This window comes from Cebidichthys violaceus, unplaced genomic scaffold, assembly GCF_023349555.1.
Source record: "Cebidichthys violaceus isolate CVI_PGR_0920_01 unplaced genomic scaffold, fCebVio1.0.p SCAF_15, whole genome shotgun sequence".
Classification (NCBI taxonomy): domain Eukaryota; kingdom Metazoa; phylum Chordata; class Actinopteri; order Perciformes; family Stichaeidae; genus Cebidichthys; species Cebidichthys violaceus.
Genome location: NW_027176318.1, coordinates 357,936 through 377,492, shown reverse-complemented (window position 1 = coordinate 377,492; position 19,557 = coordinate 357,936). Strand labels below are relative to the sequence as shown.

Here is a 19,557-nt window from a genome sequence, read left to right as displayed (position 1 = left end):
ACTCAAATAGATAAAGTAGTGAAATAAACCCCTAACTGTGTGTTTTGGATGTTTTCTTTCTGCTCTTTTTAAAGAAGATGGGAGTTATGGGAGCAAAATAGCCCAAAATCTCAAAATTCACCAGTGCATAAAGAACAATGTTCTTCCCATTGTCTCACTTTTGTCTCTGCATGCATGTGGCTTCGAGATCTAAATGATACAGAAACACCTGCTACTGCTCAGAGATTCTTTTAGTTTGTTCACGGGAGGATGTACAGGAGTCCTTCAGCTTCTCCTTGGCTGCACACAGCATATGGGAAGTCTCTGCTGACCTCTGCTGGCTGCTGCAGATGCTGCATATTATAATATCATAGCTGTAATACACGACCCGGGATTGTACAATATTCTAGAAAAGCAGAAACAGTAGCTTGTAATATGTCTAGTATTCCATTTCAAGCCCATATCATACCATTCACAACAATCTAACGATAGTTAGAAAAACTCTCTTACAGATTAAGGGAAAGTTTATTATAAAATCAGAAAAACTGCACACTAGGTTTCTTTTAACTTGAAATTGTCATGACGTACCCTTTTTTAATTGAGTGGGTCCTGGGCTCGAAATAATTATTGTAAACCATTAACATTACCTATTTGTTATTCATCTTAAAATGGAAAATATTTTAGAAAAATAGATTTATATCTTATGTTCAAGCCTTTCAATGGATACATCTGTCACGAGCTGGCTCTGAAGCCATGACACCAGTGACGCAGACGGGTGGCCCAACGTAAGCGATGCATTCCACGTCACACAACATATCATCAGCGGTCTCGGCTCGGTGGTGAAGAGCGAGCCCCATGTTGCCGGGAAGGCGGGGCTTTATTGTGGGAGCTTCACCGGGCCCAGGTGCCTCCACTTAGGGCGATCACCACCTCCAGGCTGGCTTAAAGAAACACACACACACACACACACACACACACACACACACACACACACACACACAGTAGCCAAGGTAGAGAACCGTATCTGTCTGTAGACCATTGGCTGTTTTATTGGAAAAACACATTACGTTTGTACTTTTTTGTTTAGTGGAATGTAGCTCCAATTCTAGAATGATGTAATATCTTGGTTTAGTGTCATTATCTTAACAGTTCATCTTTTTTAAGAGTTACGGTGATACCGGCTTAGTGGATGTGGAAGTCTAGACATGAGAGAGGTTCCATCATCTGCAGGAACGGGTCTGTAAGGAGGAAAGGAAACTCATTCACTCAGGCCACAGTTTTGAAAACTTAACGTTGAAATCCAGAGCAAGTAATTGCTGCAGTATTCGCTAATGGGAATTCTTCAAATGAAAAATAGGTACACAGTAAAACTATGAATTGTTTAAATTAATTGTAAATGTCATTTGTATGCTGTACACACAGAATTAGGCCCAACGCATGGGTGAGTATAGAATCTAAAGATTATTTGCTTGATCAATGAATCTGTTGATTATATTATATTTATTATTTTTTAGTTTTATGTCATAAAATATAAAACAAATATAAATATACATGATATCTTCCCACAGCCTCAGATTATGTCTTATAAATACATTAATATAGTATCAAACACGAGACTATTTATCCTTTAAGATGATTTATTTCATTCTGTTTTTGAGCATTCAGAATGCAGTTGTCCATCTCAGGTGAAATGATGCTATTCCTTCTACCGAGCACGAGAAAGTGTCGTCACTCAAGCTTGTTTCTGATTGGAGGAATTTAGTGCTTTAAAACTGCCCCCGGTCTCCCCTTCTTCATCGGCATATCGCCAACTTTAATAACGCAACATTGATATTTGATGTTCTCTCTCATTGTATGTCCCATAACATAACACAGCCTGGTCTTAATAAAACACTGCTGTCATCACGTGTCATGTCTGAAACTCGGTGGCGTTTATTTGAGGACCAGTCCAGCACAGTTTATCTCCGTCAGCTGGAGTAGCAGCTGAGCACCGTCTCTGCTGCTGGGGGGCGCGCGACCTCCCCCTCTCGGTTCCCTGCTGCCGGTTAGTGTTTCTGTATCCGTCACTGGAGGACGGAGCGCTCCATCCATCCATCCACCCATCCATCCATCCATCCATCCACAGCAGCGGCGGAGATGGCGGACCCCGCAGCGGAGACCACCATCAAAGTGGTGTGCCGTTTCAGGCCGCTCAACAGCTCGGAGGTGGCCCGGGGAGACAAGTACATCCCGAAGTTTCAAGGGGACGACTGTGTGCATATTGCGGTGAGTGTGCTTCTCTGTTCCCCGGCTCTGGGTTCAGAAGATACACTTAGCTAAGCACCTCTTCTGCTTTTCATGTAGTAAAAGTCATTAAATCATCATTTAAGTGTGATCATTATTATTAGGATGGATGTTGTCCTTAGTTTGGATTTTAAAAAATGTCTGTTTTAAATACCAAACGCACCTTCAAAAAGTTCAGATAAACTTAACATAAAGTGCTTTTAAGTCCAGGGTGTTAACACGGACCAAACTCTTCTAGCAATGGGACTGTTAAACATCAGTTAACATGTAAATAAACCACTGGAATCACTTCAGCTGTCAACAGAGACCATGCGATGCTCTCTCACATCAACGGAGAGTTTTAACGTTAGTGACCTTCACTTGGTCAGTTTCTCAGAGGGACTTCTCCAGCAGTGTGGTGTCAATTCAAAAGACATCTGGTGTCAGTTTGTCAAGATGTTCATGACCGAGCCTTGAATGGTGAAGATGTATTTGTGCTGATGAAAGATGAATCTGACAGAATGAGTTTGAAAAGTGGCCACAGTTCAGCCCTGTGTCCACAGAGCCTGAATGAATGAATGAGGCCAGACACAATTAAAGACAAAACCTCAATAAATGAGGAGAAAACGTGATGAATGCAGAATCTTCCATAAGGTGGATGCTTTGATGAATGTGAAAAAGAAGTGAATCATATTTCATGGCCTTCATAGTCATGACAGTATGGGAGATATTCTGCACTCTTCTCCACCACCAGTTGAATCTCTAGCGTCTCTATGGCAGGTGTTGCATCAGGTGGTCATTATGGGTGTATTCATATTAGTAGGGGGAAAAAAAATATCTATTTTATTTGGCAAACTACAACTCCTGATGTTTATGACTAATGAAAATGAAAACAAAAATGAATGAGCGCTTTGTTCCGTCACATTGACTCCCAGTCACAGACTACTGCTTATGTCATGTGGAAAAGTGTTTCTCCGGCCCGTTCAGTGCAGAGCGTATCTCAGACGGTTCTCAGATCTGTGTTGCTTCTAGTTAAAGGAACACCACAGGGTGGAGCAGGGGCCAGGAAGCTGATTCTGCGGTGCACAAGCAGTAACCTGCTGCCTGGTGGAATCTATGCAAAACAGTAGTAATTGCAGCTTTAAATGCAGCCGCTGAGCTCTGCTCACAGTCGACGTCTGTGTTTGTCTTCAGTGTGAATAACCGGCATTACAAATGCAGGCGTTTCAGCTGCATGTGGACGACTTGCACTACCTGTGTCTGTGCTGTGTGTAGCAGCCAGTGGGAGTGTGTGCAGTGATGTTGCTCTCTAACAACATTTGCCCTGTTCAACGTGGGTCTTATGCTGCCAAGATGCAATACTGCGACATGATCACTATGTCTCTGAAAGAGGAAATCGGGTGGGTCGCAGAGGCATTTAGGTTATTCAAATATCCAGATCAGATCAGATTAGATTATCTTTCCCTGGCAGTATCAAAGGTCGCTGTATTATTTACATACTTTCCTCATCGACCCGCATTGGTAGAGGCTTGATTTGCGTTGTGTTTTTTTACTTGTCATACGTGGAAGCACTCTGGTTTGTGGGAATTTGTCTTGAACAGCTGGCAGGGGTTTGATGTTGGCTTTAAACATTAGAATGAACATCTTTATATGAAGTTGAAGCTCTTCCTGGGTCAACTTCTACAAAAAATGATTTCTGTTGAAATCCACGTGCACAGATTGCTGATCATGTTAATTGAACCCTGCATTGTTTGCATTTACGATTTTGAGGGCAGACTTAGAGAATCTAATACGCCGAATAAAAGTAGGGGAATCATGGTTCTGTGCTGTAGTTGCTTTACAGGGATGCTACCTTTTGCTGAGTAGCTGCCCATGTAACTACTAGTGGCAATTAAGGAATCATTGTACATGCTTAAGTGTAGCACAAGTAAAATCAGAGAGCTGACTCAGTAATGCCAGATAAACAACAATATCAAGCCTCAACTATAAGGATTGTTTACTAGAAGTAAAATGCCAGGTCTCGCTAGTAAATCTAGCAACTCACTAATCACTTAAAAAAGCTAATGTTAGCTAACGTTAGCCACCATACATTGCTGGTCATACCAGACCAAGAGCTCAGAGTGTATCACGTTGAACAAGGCTGTGTTTTATTGCTCATGAATCCCCTCATCTGTACGAAGAACAATGTGTCATTTATTCCCTCAAAAGTGTCACGGTGTTGAATAAGCGAACCACAGGACGTTAGCCATGTTACACACGTCTTTCATTGATAAAAGCACATGTTAAAACCCAAAGTACATCCCCTGGCAATCACAAAAGGACTTATTGACTTGCTAACATGCAGTCGAGTTGTGTTGAGTTACGTAGGCCTATAGCTCTGTAGCGATATGAAGAATTCATGTTACTGGTGCTCATCACTGCCTCCTCTTCACAGGGTAAACCGTACTACTTTGACCGCGTGTTCCAGTCCGACACAACCCAGGTGCAATTCTACAACGCCGTGGCTCAGAAGATTGTCAGAGGTAAGACGTGCAGGATGCAGATGTAGGCCAAGTGGTTGACACACTAAAAGCCCAACCCTCTTCACTAAGTGTCTCTGTTTCCTTTGTCTTGGTGCGTACAGATGTTCTGGGGGGCTACAATGGGACGATATTTGCCTACGGGCAGACGTCCTCTGGTAAAACACACACAATGGAGGTAATATTTGTTTCCACCTTGTCCAAACCGTGTCACAATGTGGTACAGGGACTACCACAGAGGAGGTTTGGGGTACGTTTCCAGGTGCTTTAGGTTCTGCGGATATTTCTAGCAAAAGTGGCCGATCGTGGAGCCCAGTTCCACTGATAATGATTTGTAATGATGTGATGCAATGAATGATTTGATGAAGTTTGAAAAACATACTTTTGGCGTCTAGTGTGTGTCACTGAGATCAAAATGAAGGTTGAGTTTGAAGATGGGTGTGGGCAGCTGGAAGTAGAGGGGTAGGCAGTGAGCACTCTAGTTACCACTGAACAACAGTACAAGAAGATAGAGACTGAATACACACTCCGCCGTCTCGTTTTCATGTACTTGTCTCCTAAAGGGGAAACTCCACGACTCAGATATGATGGGAATCATTCCCAGAATCGTCGAAGACATCTTCAACTACATCTACTCCATGGATGAGAACCTGGAGTTTCACATCAAAGTAGGTTAACCTCCCAACGGGCCGCTCGGATGCTCCAAAGCATCAGCAAGTACATGTCACAATGATGATGTTAACGCTCACTGGATGCTTTTTCTTTGCAGGTTTCATATTTTGAAATCTATTTGGACAAAATCAAGGACTTGTTGGACGGTATGCCTCAAGTCTCTCGTGGTTTGGTATCATCATCGTTCGAACCCCGATGCAAACAACACGACTGACTCAGACCTGATGTCTGCTTTCCTTCTCCTCCACAGTGTCAAAGGTCAACCTCTCCGTGCACGAGGACAAAAACCGGGTGCCCTACGTCAAGGTGGGACACACGTTGAGAAATGACGCTTAGGGTACAAGATGAGATCTTCTTTATCTGTCATGTTGTTCTCAAGTCTAAGTTTTATTTAAGTACGGACGGATGAAGAGAGAGTATTAAAAAGACGAAGAAAACAAGGAAAATACGTTTACTCTTCATAACGTTCCCTCTGAAAACATCAGCATGCCTCCTTCAGCTAATAATTGTCTCTCTGTGAAGTCGGCTCGCTGAACACAGCGGCTCCTTGTGATTGCGTGTGTCTCCAGGGGTGTACCGAGCGCTTCGTGAGCTGTCCCGACGAGGTCATGGACGCCATCGACGAAGGCAAAAGCAGCAGACACGTGGCTGTCACAAGTGAGTTCAGGCGCCGAGCGCCCTCAGGGCCTGCTGCTTCTCACGGGTTCAACCTCACCGGGTCTCCTGACTGCAGTGAGACTCCCATCAGCCAAGACACGCTCTCTGTGTGCTAGACGCATAGCAAGACAGAGCAGTGAATTCAGCGGTTCATGAAACACACGGAGTGTTGCTAAGCTGAGCTTAATTGTTGTCTTTGATTTCACGTCAAATATTTTCTAAAAGAAAAAAGTAAAAAAAGCCCATATTTATTTCCAAAATAAGGTCCCATGGTGGTGAACCGTTGGGTGGTTTGAAGGTTCGTGACTTAACGCTTCTATTTTTACAGAGTGACTTTTATAGAGGACGTTGGACTAAAAGTGGCGTTCATCATGTTTACACAGTTATGAGACACATGGAGTCAGTGTGGTGCTCCCTTGGTTTTGTATTTCACCTCCATAATGTTGTTGCTGTTATTAGAGACAGATAAAGAAAATTAAAACATGTTCAAAATTGAGGCAGCTGTGGTCCAGATATCCAGATGTTGTATCAACAGTAACAGTCAAGTTCCAAAAACACTGAATCATACATTTCCCATAATGCAACTGGCTAGCATTAGACTTCCCTTGCACACTTCCATCCATGTCTTTCAAGGGTCCCGCCTCCAGGTTTTGTCATTTGGTGCTGTAAATTCACAACGACCCTGAAGACATCCCACTGACATGGAGGCCACATGTATCGGACCCGCAGACAGCAGCACTGCACATGCTCGGTGACAATAGCTGTCTCTTTTCACACTGCCAAACATCATCATCATCATCATCATCATCCTCATATGAGTTCTCTCTGTGATTCAGTCCCTAATGTAATATAGAAGATTTCAACTGTTTAAAAAGTAGATTTTTCTTTTTTTACAAAGTTTTAGAAAATTTTCTTAAATAGATTAGCTAAATTAATTAAAGTGCAAAAATAATGTGATTACATGTTAATGTGGCTGATGCATTTGTTAGAGCCATTAACATTTGTGAGTCAATGTTTTTTACACTAATTATAGTTGATAATAATAATATTGTTGTTAATACAAATAACAAATAAGTATTAATATATGAATTATAGATAATTTGTCATAAATAATACAAAAAAGGTAGGATTAGCACAGTGCTAATTGTATTTGTGTGTGTGTGTGTGTGTGTGTGTGTGTGTGTGTGTGTGTGTGTGTGTGTGTGTGTGTCAGACATGAACGAGCACAGCTCCAGGAGTCACAGCATCTTCCTCATCAACATCAAGCAGGAGAACTCTCAGACCGGACAGAAACTCACCGGCAAGCTATACCTCGTCGACCTGGCCGGGAGTGAGAAAGTGCGTTTCCGTCCTGCACTCGTCCTCCACCTCCTTCCTGCCTCACTTTTTATTGGTTATTTTTGCAGATATTTGTAATTACTTATTGTTAAAGGTACAATGTGTAAGATCTGGCTACCTGCTCCAAACAACTAGGGGGCAGCATCTCCCCTCTACTACTGGGTCCATACAATCAAAATGTACTATCATCACTTATTTAAAAAGAAAAAGCCAACTGTTGACTGACAGCAGGGAATTCAACTAAACTGCTGAAACTCAAAATAGCACTGCTGTCTCACTCTTCAGCCAACATTGTGTTCGCTGTCACACTAACCGGGGGCTGTAACGTTGACTGTTTTTTAAATTGGATTAAATCCAAATTGGCAGAAACACAATGTGTGTTTTCATCTCGTCCTCCCCTCCAGCAGCAGACTCCTTCACCGGGAGGAGAGCTGGTTGCTCTGGAGACGGACCTTCAGTTAGCGGCTGTGTAGCGAGTGGAATTCAGCCAGTGCAGAACTTTCTGTTGCCGCCGTTAGACATTGAAGGTCCGTCCCCCTGAACAGCCGCCCGTCCTCCTCCCGGCTAAGTAGTAGGAGGAAAAACTGTTTTCTGTTTTTACTTTTCTGTCACTTTGGATTCAATCCAATAAACAGACTTATCAAAATGCACACGCACTTTGTACCTTAGCTGGGCTAGCTGGTTAGCATGCTCACTTCAATGGATGTCTCTGCAACACAATACAGACACGTCTGTGACGTAACTTTAACCTTTAAGTCTGTTATTAATGTTAGTTCATTTTTCAAATGTATATACTCAAATCCTGGCTAGATCTTACAGGTTACATCTTTAAACTTGACATCTCAGATGTGGACAGGCCTTTTCCTGCAGTTTGCATTGACTGGATTTCTATAATGAAGCTTTAATGACACACTGCTGCTGCTTCTCTTCAACAGGGGAACACTGTAGTAATCGCTCCATCAGTACGTTAATTAGACAAGGATAGCACTGAGCACCAGTAAATCCATTAACAAGCTTTGTCAGCCTTCTTTTATTAATCCGCTTGTTATTCAGTAAACACAGCACCTCCCCATCATCTTTGACAACGCTCCTGTGTGTGTGTGTGTGTGTGTGTGTGTGTGTGTGTGTGTGTGTGTGTGTGTGTGTGTGTGTGTTTCACAGGTGGGTAAGACGGGAGCAGAGGGGACGGTGCTGGATGAGGCCAAGATGATCAACAAGTCCCTGTCTTCGCTGGGAAATGTCATCTCGGCTCTGGCGGAGGGCTCGGTGAGACAGCCAGCTCTTCCTGAAGGGTTGGGGGGGGGGGGGGGGTCAGGATCTGTCACCTGAGTGGACAGCAGCGGACATCGGCTGCTTTCCGAATCTCTTTCTTTTTTACTTTCGGTGCATACTGCAGCCGTCCTCACAAAGTACGCACAGAACCATGCAGTATGCAGACACACTACTCCCTCAAAACAGTGTACCTTGAACTTTGACCCTCTTTCTCATATATCTGCTGCGCAAAGGATTGTGGGCCAATATAAGCAGAAAAGCATGCAAGTCTGCATCCTGCAAAAATGCAACAGGATGTAGTAGAGCATCCTGGTATTTTTGGCATACTGCATGTTCCGTATCGGACCATACTAAATCCTTTTCTGGAAAACTAAGTAGTTTGTACTGATTCATTGGATTTATTTCTCTGCATGAGAAGAAACTGAGAGCGTTGATCGATCACTGTAGAGGCGGTTGATAGGAAAGCACATCTACAGCGACGTATTAGCTGCCAGATTATGCTTTACTAAAGGCGACCAAAATGGACTCGAACCCTACAAAAAGCAGGGGTCTGTTAATGTTTTAAAAAAAGAGTGATAATGATGTCATCTAAAACGCATATCTTTGAAAATGATGACATTATGCCATACTGTGTCAATAAAGGGCCGAGCAGGGTTGTAACTTGTGTCCTCTGTCAGAGCTACGTGCCGTACAGAGACAGTAAGATGACCAGGATCCTGCAGGACTCCCTGGGAGGGAACTGTCGGACCACCATGGTCATCTGCTGCTCGCCGTCCGCTTTCAATGACGCTGAGACCAGGTCCACGCTGCTGTTTGGACAGAGGTACACACACACACACACACATCAGAATCTGTGAACCACTCTGCATGGGAACCATTTTCCTGCTTGGTAACATGAGGCCAATCCATGAGGCCAGTCTCACCTGTGACCCCCCCCCAATGATCTGAACGAGCCTGTTAATGCTAAACTGCAGCCCTGTCTGCGTGTGCCGTGGTGAAACCAGTGGCTGGTTCTGGTGATTGCTACCGTTCTGTCTCACCAGGGCAAAGACCATCAAGAACACCGTGACCCTGAACGTGGAGCTGACCGCCGAGCAGTGGAAGAAGAAGTGGGAGAAAGAGAACGAGAAGAACAAGACGCTGAAAAACACCGTCACCCGGCTGGAGGCGGAGCTCAACCGCTGGAGGAGCGGTGAGGACGACACCGTCCAACAGCGTCTCATATATATCTGCTATATATAAATAGTGATATAGATATATATATATATCACATATATAACGCTGCGTTAGGACATTTAAACCAAAGACACTGGGATGTATTTTAGGAATAATTGAGGAGAATTCTGCCTCCTTGGTCCTATCACAGTGTAAGAATCTTCCATTTGCTGTAAACGAAAGATAATCCTGACTTTGTTTTAAAATGGTTTGAATGAGATGGAAAAAAAAGAAGCTAGAACCAAACAGGTCAGAGGTTTTATCACTCAGTCATGCTCCAAAAAGCTGAATCACACATTGGTCCTATTTTGGACTTGAAAAGGACATGCTTTAAGAAAGAATCCTTTGTTTCATCAGCGATGTCTGGTGTAGTTCTCTTTGCATGATCACGCCTGCATTACATAACCCCCCCCCCCCCCCCCGCGCAGGAGAGAGCGTGCCGGTGGAGGATCAGTTCGATAAAGAGAAGGCCAAAGCGGAGGTCCAGGCCCTGGACAGCACCCTGAACAACGATAAGACGGCGCCCGCTCCGGCCCTCAGCACCCTCCCTGGGGTCAAACTCACCGAGGCAGAGACGCAGAAGTACGGCGCCGAAATGTCCAAGCTCTACAAAGAGCTGGACGACAAGGTGAGGGAGGCGATTCATTGTTCAAGCCCGAATGTTATTGATCAGGTTTTCTTAATCGGACAATACATCAACGTCAGGTGCACCAATGTGTTAATCCATTAACATAACGGAGCTCTTGAATATAAGATGAGACTGAACAAAGCCGACGTGTGCCACTGATGAATCAGACCCAAAATAACATCAAAAGTTAACTAATGAACATTATTATGCTGCTTATCCTGATTCCTGAAGTGATGGATGGTAGGTACCAGTCCATGCAGATACAAATGTATCGGTAGGGTTCCGGTAATGGTGTTAATGCTTTACTAATACACTTAACTTAACATCCCTTTACACAAGATATGCTAATATTGTTTAATAATAATGGTGTGAATCATTTTAGCGCATATGTTTATTCTGTTATTACATATTTTAGTTCTTTTGGTGGTGGTTATTAGTGTCAGGCACATGCATGAGCCCAGCCACACACATGGACTTAAAGGATAAGACAAGATAACATAATCCTTTATTAGTCCCACAGCGGGGAAATAACACGAGACATAAGTAGAAAAACAAGATGAAAACAAGTATAGTAAATGTGTAATCACATTTAACAGTAAAAACGTTCAAAAACAAACCACAAAAACTAAAATATAGTCGGACTGAATGGTTGTTAAAACGACACCAAATCAGAAGTGTGTACTCAAGTCCTGATTCTGGGGACTTTGATCGTGACTTGATGAAGTCCAAAAAGACCTGCAGCTCCACACTGACTCTAAGGTCACAGTGGACAGATTTTAAAATCACTCTCTTGGTTTCCAAGTGATATTATTTGGTGCCGCTGCTGTCCCAAAGACAATAGGATGACCTGGGACTTGACTTGGACATGTCTCGGACTTGACCTGGGACTGAACTCGGGCCTTCTTAACTAAGACTTGAGACTTACTTTTGACTTGAAACAACGACTCTGTGCCAGGTCTGCATGACATTGCAACGGTGAAGCAACATTTGTCAGACAAAGAAAATAACTTTTCACCAAGAACATTTAATCGCCAACAAATACGTTTAATTATAGTCCAACGACAGGAAAAGTGTACTCCTTTCATCACCATATATTAAACAAAACAATGTAAAGTGAATTCCTAACAGAGCCACAAAGCCATCCTAACTAAATTACTATTAACCTGTGTTGAAAAACACATGAATGGCACAAAAAGAAGTCTATTAATCAACTGTGTTTTGATTGTATTAATAATCTAAATAATGTCTATCTATTAAGATAAATATTAGGATGTTGGGATGTCATATTCTACGTTACATTTATAATTGGACAACCCTTCTTACATGTAGTGTCTCTATTGGTCAGCAGATGGCGTGATTGGCCGCCGTTCAGTGTTGCCGGTGTTTCAGGTGGAAATAAACGAGTGATGAGTGCATTATGTTTTTCTTTTCCTCCCTCCTCTCCACCGTCCTCACGCTCCTCCAGGACGACGAGATCAACCAGCAGTCTCAGCTGTTGGAGTCGCTGAAGCAGCAGATGTTGGACCAGGAGGAGGTGAAACAGCTCCCCTTCTTCCCCTCTTTCCCCTCCTTCCCTTCCCTTCCCTTCCTGCGTCTCGGCCCCTCCAGCTGTTCCTGTTAGCACAAACCCAGTCTGACAGCCGATAGCAGACCATTAGTATCCCTGCAGGAGAGGTCGGACTGTAACTCACACCTAGAACAGTGGAGCTTTGCAGATTGACCTTTCTTATTTCTCTTTAGCTAGTACAGAAATGTGTTTTGTAGATCCTGTTGTGGACTTCACTCCCCTTTCAGCCCCTTCCCCTTTCCTCGGCTGAGCGTCCCTGTCTTATCTTCGCTCCCTACCCTCACCCGTAGCTCTTGGGCTCCTCCCGGCGCGACCACGACACCCTGCAGACAGAGCTGAACCGGCTGCTGGCGGAGAACGAAGCCTCCAAGGAGGAGGTGAAGGAGGTGCTGCAGGCCCTGGAGGAGCTGGCCGTCAACTACGACCAGAAGAGTCAGGAAGTCGAGGACAAGGCGCAGGAGTTTGAGGCCCTCAGTGAGGAGCTGAACGAGAAATCGGTACTTTTTATATGAATCCTTTGGAAACGATTGCACCGGTTACACGCGGTGAGCTCCTAAAGTTTGCATTGGTTTCTGTTCTCATCCACCACCAGAGCTCCTTGGCCTCCATTGACTCTGAACTCCAGAAGCTGAAGGAGATGACCAACCACCAAAGGAAGAGGGTGACCGAGATGATGTCATCATTACTCAAAGACCTGGCTGAGATAGGCATCGCCGTGGGGAGCAACGACATAAAGGTTACCGTTTCAAATTCAGAAATATACTAGAAAACTAGGAATAACTCGTGATCATAGCAGAGGAACAATGGCCCGTTGAAACTCACATGACATCAGCGATATTACCACAGCAACCCATGTTCCATGTAGCCAGAGTATGTATATGACCAACCTGAGACGACGTCTAATAACTGATAATAATAAATAATACGGATTGTTAATTAGTAGCCAGTTTATACCCTGTTAACCCTCTGAAGCCCAAGCAGCAATACACAAGTCGTGCTCCTCTAAAGAAACACCACACATCAGTCATGGCTGGAACTGAGTACTGCCGGTTTCTTTTGCAGGTTGTGGTTAGTGCAGACAGTTGTTTCCTTTTCTGACGGATGCGTTCATCACACATGTTGTGTTCAAGGACCTTCAAAATGTAAAAAATTCAAAGACAATGTCTATTTTTACAGCTTCTGGCTGTGATAAACAGTGTAATTATTGTGGTTTGAGCATTTCTTTGCTGATTAAAAGCTAAATTGTCATCAAACCGATGAGTTCCCACATGACCACTAGTTAGAGGCTAGATGTTAAAAAATCCAGCTCAGTGTCGCAAACTCTTTTCCAATAAAAGCAGCGAGCATCGCTAGCTTTAAAAGTCGCTAAATCTAGCGAGAAAGTCAGCAATGATGACAACCCGTCCAAAGTCCCTCCCCCAAAATGATCACAATGAACAACAAGCATGGCTATTATTAGTACTCACCGTTGTTAAGCTATCAGCTTGTGGAACACTCTGGTGACGTGATGCTCATTGAGTGCATGGGCTGAGAGGACACAGGGAGACAGGCAGGGTGGCAGGAGGGGGAGGTAGACCGGACGGCCACAACCATCGATACCAGATTTCTTTCTTTATCAGACCCTTCGATTGATTTATTGCTGTCAGGACGTACAGAGAATTTCAACAGAATATAACAAAACATTCATTTGAAGAAGATTACCAACCCTAGCTTTGATTGAGAAATCTTCAGATGAATCAGTGATGAAAGGGATTGTGAGTTGCAGCCCTTGTTGCCACCACTGATGTCTTTTCCATTTACTTTCTGTAGATGGGGCTTTCTGCATATTTTCTTTCTGTTTTGCATAAAGACAAAATGACAAAAACAAAGCATCAAGCACACCCTCTGTCTGAGGCCTAATTACCGTTTCCTGACCCCGCAGCAACAAGAGAGCAGCGGCCTGATTGACGAGGAGTTCACCACGGCCCGCCTCTTCATCGGTAAGATGAAGTCGGAGGTGAAGACGATGGTGAAGCGGAGCAAACAGCTGGAGAGCTCCCGGGCCGAGAGCGCCCAGAAGATGGAGGAGACGGAGATGGAGCTGATTGCCTTCCAGCTCCGAGTCTCCCAGGTAACCGCCGCTGCCTCTGCCATCATGGATACTCGTCACCACAGTGACAAATGTGGCGGTTAATTAAAATGGCACATCGTGTTGTTATCAATCAAACAGCAGCTTAGCTAGTTGACGGGGTTTCTGCATGTCTTTGTTCTGGGTTTAAACTCTGTGTGAGTTTTAATCACATATGACAGTTTATACATTTTCACGTCTTTTTCAATTTCCTGTCGTCGTCCAGCATGAAGCCAAAATCAAGTCCCTGACAGACAGCCTCCAGAATGTGGAGCAGAAGAAAAGACAGCTGGAGGAAAATGTGGACTCTCTGAACGAGGAAATAGTCCGGATCAAAGCCCAAGGTGAGCATCAGCCACGACGCTGTCTTTAACGTCTTCTTGGGAGAATCTTAGCTTGTGATGCCATGTTGAAAAATGTGTTGAGCCCAAAAGAATCCCCAGGGTCAGAACCAGACCTGTTCAGATGTCTTACAAGCAAATCACTATTGGCATGTTTATAGTGCAGTTTTCGTGATTATTATTTTAGCTTTTTTCGTAATATTTATTTTTAAAAACACGTGCTCCGCCAATCTTTAAAAAAAACATTATTGGTAAAGGAAGTACCTTTTTACAAAAGCTATTAGTAGTTTGATTATAAGTAACTAGAATAAGTCAAAAATCTACCTTTTCCACTGCTTTTCCTGGTAATGATAGTGATACCTTATCAGCTTTACTCTTTCCAGAGAAAGTCAACACCATGGAGAAGGAGAACGAGATCCAGTCTGCCCATGAAGTCAAGGTACTGCGTCACTCAAGAGCTGTCCCATACAGCCGCGGTCTCCGGTCTCTGCATTGTGACCACAGCTGTGTGCTGCTTGTGTGTCTTCAGGACGCCGTGGAGAAGCAGATCCAGTCTCACAGACAGATCCATCAGAAGCAGATCAGCAGCCTGAGAGACGAGCTGGACAACAAGGAGAAGCTCATGACGGAGCTGCAGGAGTAAGACAACAACACTTTGGCTCTGTTAATGTGACGCAGAGCTTGCGTATTGATTCTGTTGTCGTGTGTGTGTGTGTGTGTGTGTGTGTGTAGTCTGAACCAGAAGATCATGCTGGAGCAGGAGAGGCTGAAAGTGGAGCATGAGAAGCTCAAGGCTGCAGACCAGGAGAAGAGCCACCAGCTGGAAGAGCTCACGTAAGCCTCTCTGTGTAGTTGATGGCCATTGTTTTACCGTGACACCACATGCTACAGCTTAACACCCGTTCTGCATTGTGCAGGGTGCTGCAGGACAGGCGGGAGCAGGCCAGACAGGACCTGAAGGGACTGGAGGAGACTGTGGTCAGTTATCGGCGTGTCCATTTACACCTGTGTTCCATTGGAGGGTGACTTCACCTTAATTAGAAAAAAGTTTGGGTTTTATTTTAAATACAATCAATAGAATTTTTCAGTTTTGGAATTGACGAAGTGACACATTTCGAGCCAGAACCAGTGCCTCCTTTACTCTGGTATAAGAGACTAGAGTAAGGAATAGAGTATCCTACAGAGTGAGAAACACTGTTCACCCACAATGCAATGCACAAAGGATCAATTCTAATGAATGTAGTAATACAACGGGTAATTCCAAAATGGTTGTAAAAGGATTATTACAAAGCAATACCTGCGCAGCCATCGTGAGTCATTGTAGAATAATCACAAACATCACTTTAGGGAAAAGGCAAATTATCTTCAAATTGTTACAGTAAAATAGAATTCTTTGTTTACAGTCAAAGTCATTTCATGTGAAAATCAAAAAAGCATCACTCTGAAGCAGCAGTACCACCTAGATGTGACTGAATCACTTTCTCTCCACCAATACGCTGAAGATGGGTAACTGACTGATTTTTGTAAAATGACGAGCAGTAGGGGACGTGAGGATGGCTATTATGTTCACCGGTGGATTACGAGACAATGGGCTGCTGGGATCACCTCTCCCAGATAGGAGCAAGACGTTGCCTGATGATAGACGGGCTGATTGAAGAGTCTGAACCCAGGCAGAGCAAGACACACACACACACACACACACACACACACACACACGTATAGTTATTTAGCCTCTTTTTCTTGTTGTTTTGTGTCTCTTTGATGTCGTTACACATCTCTCTGTGGTTGTTTGCGCCTCTTTGTGATCATTTCTGTGTCTCTTTGTTGTTGCTTTGTGTCTGTTTTTGGTTGTTTGTCCCCTTTTTATAGTCGTTGTGAGTCTCTTTGTTGTCTCTTTGTTGTCTCTTTGTGTCTCTTTGTATCTGTTTTGCATCTCTTTGTTGTTGTTTGGATTCTTTCTGGTCATTTTGAGTCTGTTTGAGTGACATTTTGTAGGTGACGGCCAGGGGGGCCCTGACTATTTGCGCCCCTGGGTCTGTGCCCGGTAGACCCCTTTCAGTAATTCATCCATGATTATGTTCTGAGGGTCTTGGTCTTAATTCTAAGTAAAACAAATCAAATTCTTTAAACTACACTTGTGTTCGGGGGGAAGCAGAATGATCAGGGAAGGACAACTCAGAACCTGGATAAAACCTGGGTTTGGGTGAATATACCCTTTAATGTCTCTGAACTGTTTGTTCATTTGGTAACTGTGTTTCCTTGCCATCACACAGGCCCGAGAGCTGCAGACGCTCCACAACCTCCGGAGGCTTTTTGTTCAAGACTTGGCCACTCGAGTGAAAAAGGTAAAAGCGCCAACAGTATGTACATATCCTCCTGCTTTGATCTTTGTGATCTAGTGTGACATCATATGAGCTCTCGTTGTCTCGACCACGACATTTACCTGGAATAAGACACACGCAGCCGTGCATCGGCCGCGCTCCCATTTCATGATGAAATTTTAATGAATCCAGGGAACACAACAGAAAGCGTCTGCGATAAGTAGGCCATCTGATTCTTCAAAGGTAGCAGCTGTAAATTAGGGACCCGGGCTCTCGGCGTGGCGCTCGTCTCCAGCCCTCAGGCTGAGGCTTGATGAGATAAACAAGGCGAATCAGGCTTTTCTCCGAGGACGGAGGCTACGCTGTGGTGCTGTACCCCTGTCAAATACCCTGCTTATCATCTAATTTAGCCACAAATGGGATGCTTTGGATTCAGGGGTGTTGGTTACAGATTTTGAACATCGCTGGGTTGGAAGATCTGAATGGGTGTCAAGTCAGCTGTAGCAGATAAATAAATGCGGACGTAAAACATGGATTGAACTCAGTGCACCAATAAAGCTGTGTGTTGGGCTTCATTAGAATGCTAAGATGAACTCAGACGACGCAGAAATCAGCGCCGCCCAGAAACAGAAGATCTGCTTCCTGGAGAGCAACCTCGAGCAGCTCACCAAAGCTCACAAGCAGGTAAAGATATGTACAAACACACGATTACCCAATGCTTCCCACCAGATTCTGTGTCTAAAGGCTACATGCTCTGCATGTCCCGTCCCTTTCCTGTCCCTCTTTGTGTCATCTGTAGCTGCTACGGGACAACGCCGACCTTCGAGGTGAGCTGCCTAAACTGGAGAAGCGCCTGCGGGCCACCGCTGAGCGGGTCAAAGCCCTGGAGGCGGCACTGAGGGAGGCCAAAGAGAATGCAGCCATCGACCGAAAGCGCTACCAGCAGGAGATGGAGCGCATTAAGGACGCCGCCAAGCCCAAAAACATGGGCAGGAGAGCCTCCATAGGTAGGTGGACACACATACACACTCATATATGGGACACATCTTGCACAGGACTGAACATCCTGAAAATGGGGCGATATTTACGTCAATATTATGAAAAACTATACAACGAGTCAAAAGAAATTTGGGGAAATATGCTAATTTCCTTTCCCGCTCAGAGTTGGATGAGAGCATCTTAGCAGGGAGAAAGAGCTAGCCTGGCTCTGTCCTTTGAGAACTGTGTGTGTCCTCTGAAGCTGCTCTCTGTACGTGACCCATAATGTCTCTCTGCGTCCGACCCAGCTAAGCCCATCAGACCAGGCCAGTTGCCGGGAGCCTCTCCCATTAACACCAGTGTCAACAGGTCCAACCTCATCCAGAACAACCAGCCCGCCGGCATCAAGGGAGGAGGGAGCAATCGGTGAGAGGAGAACACACACTCTTCAGAGTCTTCTGTAATCGCTATAATGGACTTTATTTGTCCCCTTGGGGAAATTACATTTTGTTTTCTATTTTTCTTGGTTAACACACACACACACACACACACACACACACACACAGGAACATGCATCAATGTGACGAGATGTCAGAATGATGGGTCGCCGCAGCACAACGCCTTTTGCTCGAGGGCATCTCGGCAGTGACCAGGAGGCGAACTGGCACCTCTCCAGACCCCCGGTCCACACTCCGTACCTGGTCCGTGTCGGACTTGAACCGCTGCCCTTCGGTTCCCAAGCTACTGCTGTCCGAGACAAAAAGACAACGTGTAAATTGCTTTGCATTCCTTTTCTTTTCTGGTTTCCCTTAAAGCTGCTGAGGACGAAGCACTGTCACCCAAACAACTGGCCAGAGCTCCAGACTCAGAGAAGCTTTTACCTGGAAACACTGCACCAGTCTTCCCACATCAAAGTGTGTATATACTGTGTATAAGGATGTCATGTACTGTGTAGCCTTTCAAGCCTATGGCGCTACAAGAAACCAAACCACATAGCTGCCTTGTAAAATCAACACGTAATGCGTGATGTTGCTCTGATGACAGCAACTTGCTAAGTTATGAGCCCAAAGTATCAGACCTTGATATATCCCTAAATATAAGAAGACATTACCGTCATACAGCAAAGGGAGAGCTCTGAACCTTATTCTCTTTAAGGTAAGGATTCTCCTTTTAGGGGATTCCTTTGGTTGTAGCACAATTGTTTTTTATCAAAACATTTCTGCTGATAACATTTACTATCCATTAATCCGGGGACGGGTCGCGAGGGCAACAGGCTGAGGAGGGAATTCCAGACGACCCTCTCTGCTCTCTGCAGAGCAAGCTTTTGGCCCAAATGGCTTTCCGTACCTCTAAAAGCCTTTAGCTCCACATCTTCCCAAAAAGGCTTCCACTCTGCAACAGCACTCGTGTCTCTCGGCTCGGGGCAGGAAGAGCTCTTGGAGTGGGTAGATACAAATGTAATGTATGCCTGATAGCTGCAGGCAAGAGTCCACTTATGATCACTTTGTTTGGAAAGCATTAATTATGTTTTGTTTTTAATGTAGCTAATGTATCCAGACTGAATTTCCAGTAGGAAAGTGGATGATTGATGCTTACCCTGTAACACTCTGGAGCCTTATTATAACTCCTGACAGGTGCAGTGGCATCCTAATGCCATCCTATACAACCCTGTGTTATATAATGACAATAAATGATCATTGA

At 44.4% G+C, this 19,557-nt stretch overlaps 1 protein-coding gene across 1 annotated transcript; it reads left to right on the top strand.

Moving 5' to 3' along the window:
- The first annotated feature begins 2,115 nt into the window (after nt 1-2,115).
- Nucleotides 2,116-19,507, top strand: LOC137871583 (kinesin-1 heavy chain-like). Its single transcript, XM_068709455.1, has 26 exons — nt 2,116-2,244; nt 4,676-4,763; nt 4,865-4,938; nt 5,324-5,428; nt 5,530-5,578; nt 5,683-5,738; nt 6,002-6,089; nt 7,303-7,427; nt 8,589-8,693; nt 9,377-9,522; nt 9,743-9,891; nt 10,343-10,542; nt 12,008-12,076; nt 12,400-12,606; nt 12,702-12,845; nt 14,031-14,219; nt 14,443-14,560; nt 14,941-14,996; nt 15,087-15,196; nt 15,290-15,391; nt 15,475-15,535; nt 16,831-16,902; nt 17,458-17,562; nt 17,678-17,885; nt 18,165-18,282; nt 18,423-19,507. Exons 1-26 carry the CDS (start codon nt 2,116-2,118, stop codon nt 18,454-18,456), a joined length of 2,907 nt encoding a protein of 968 aa, XP_068565556.1. The 3' UTR covers nt 18,457-19,507.
- Nucleotides 19,508-19,557: the final 50 nt, after the last annotated feature.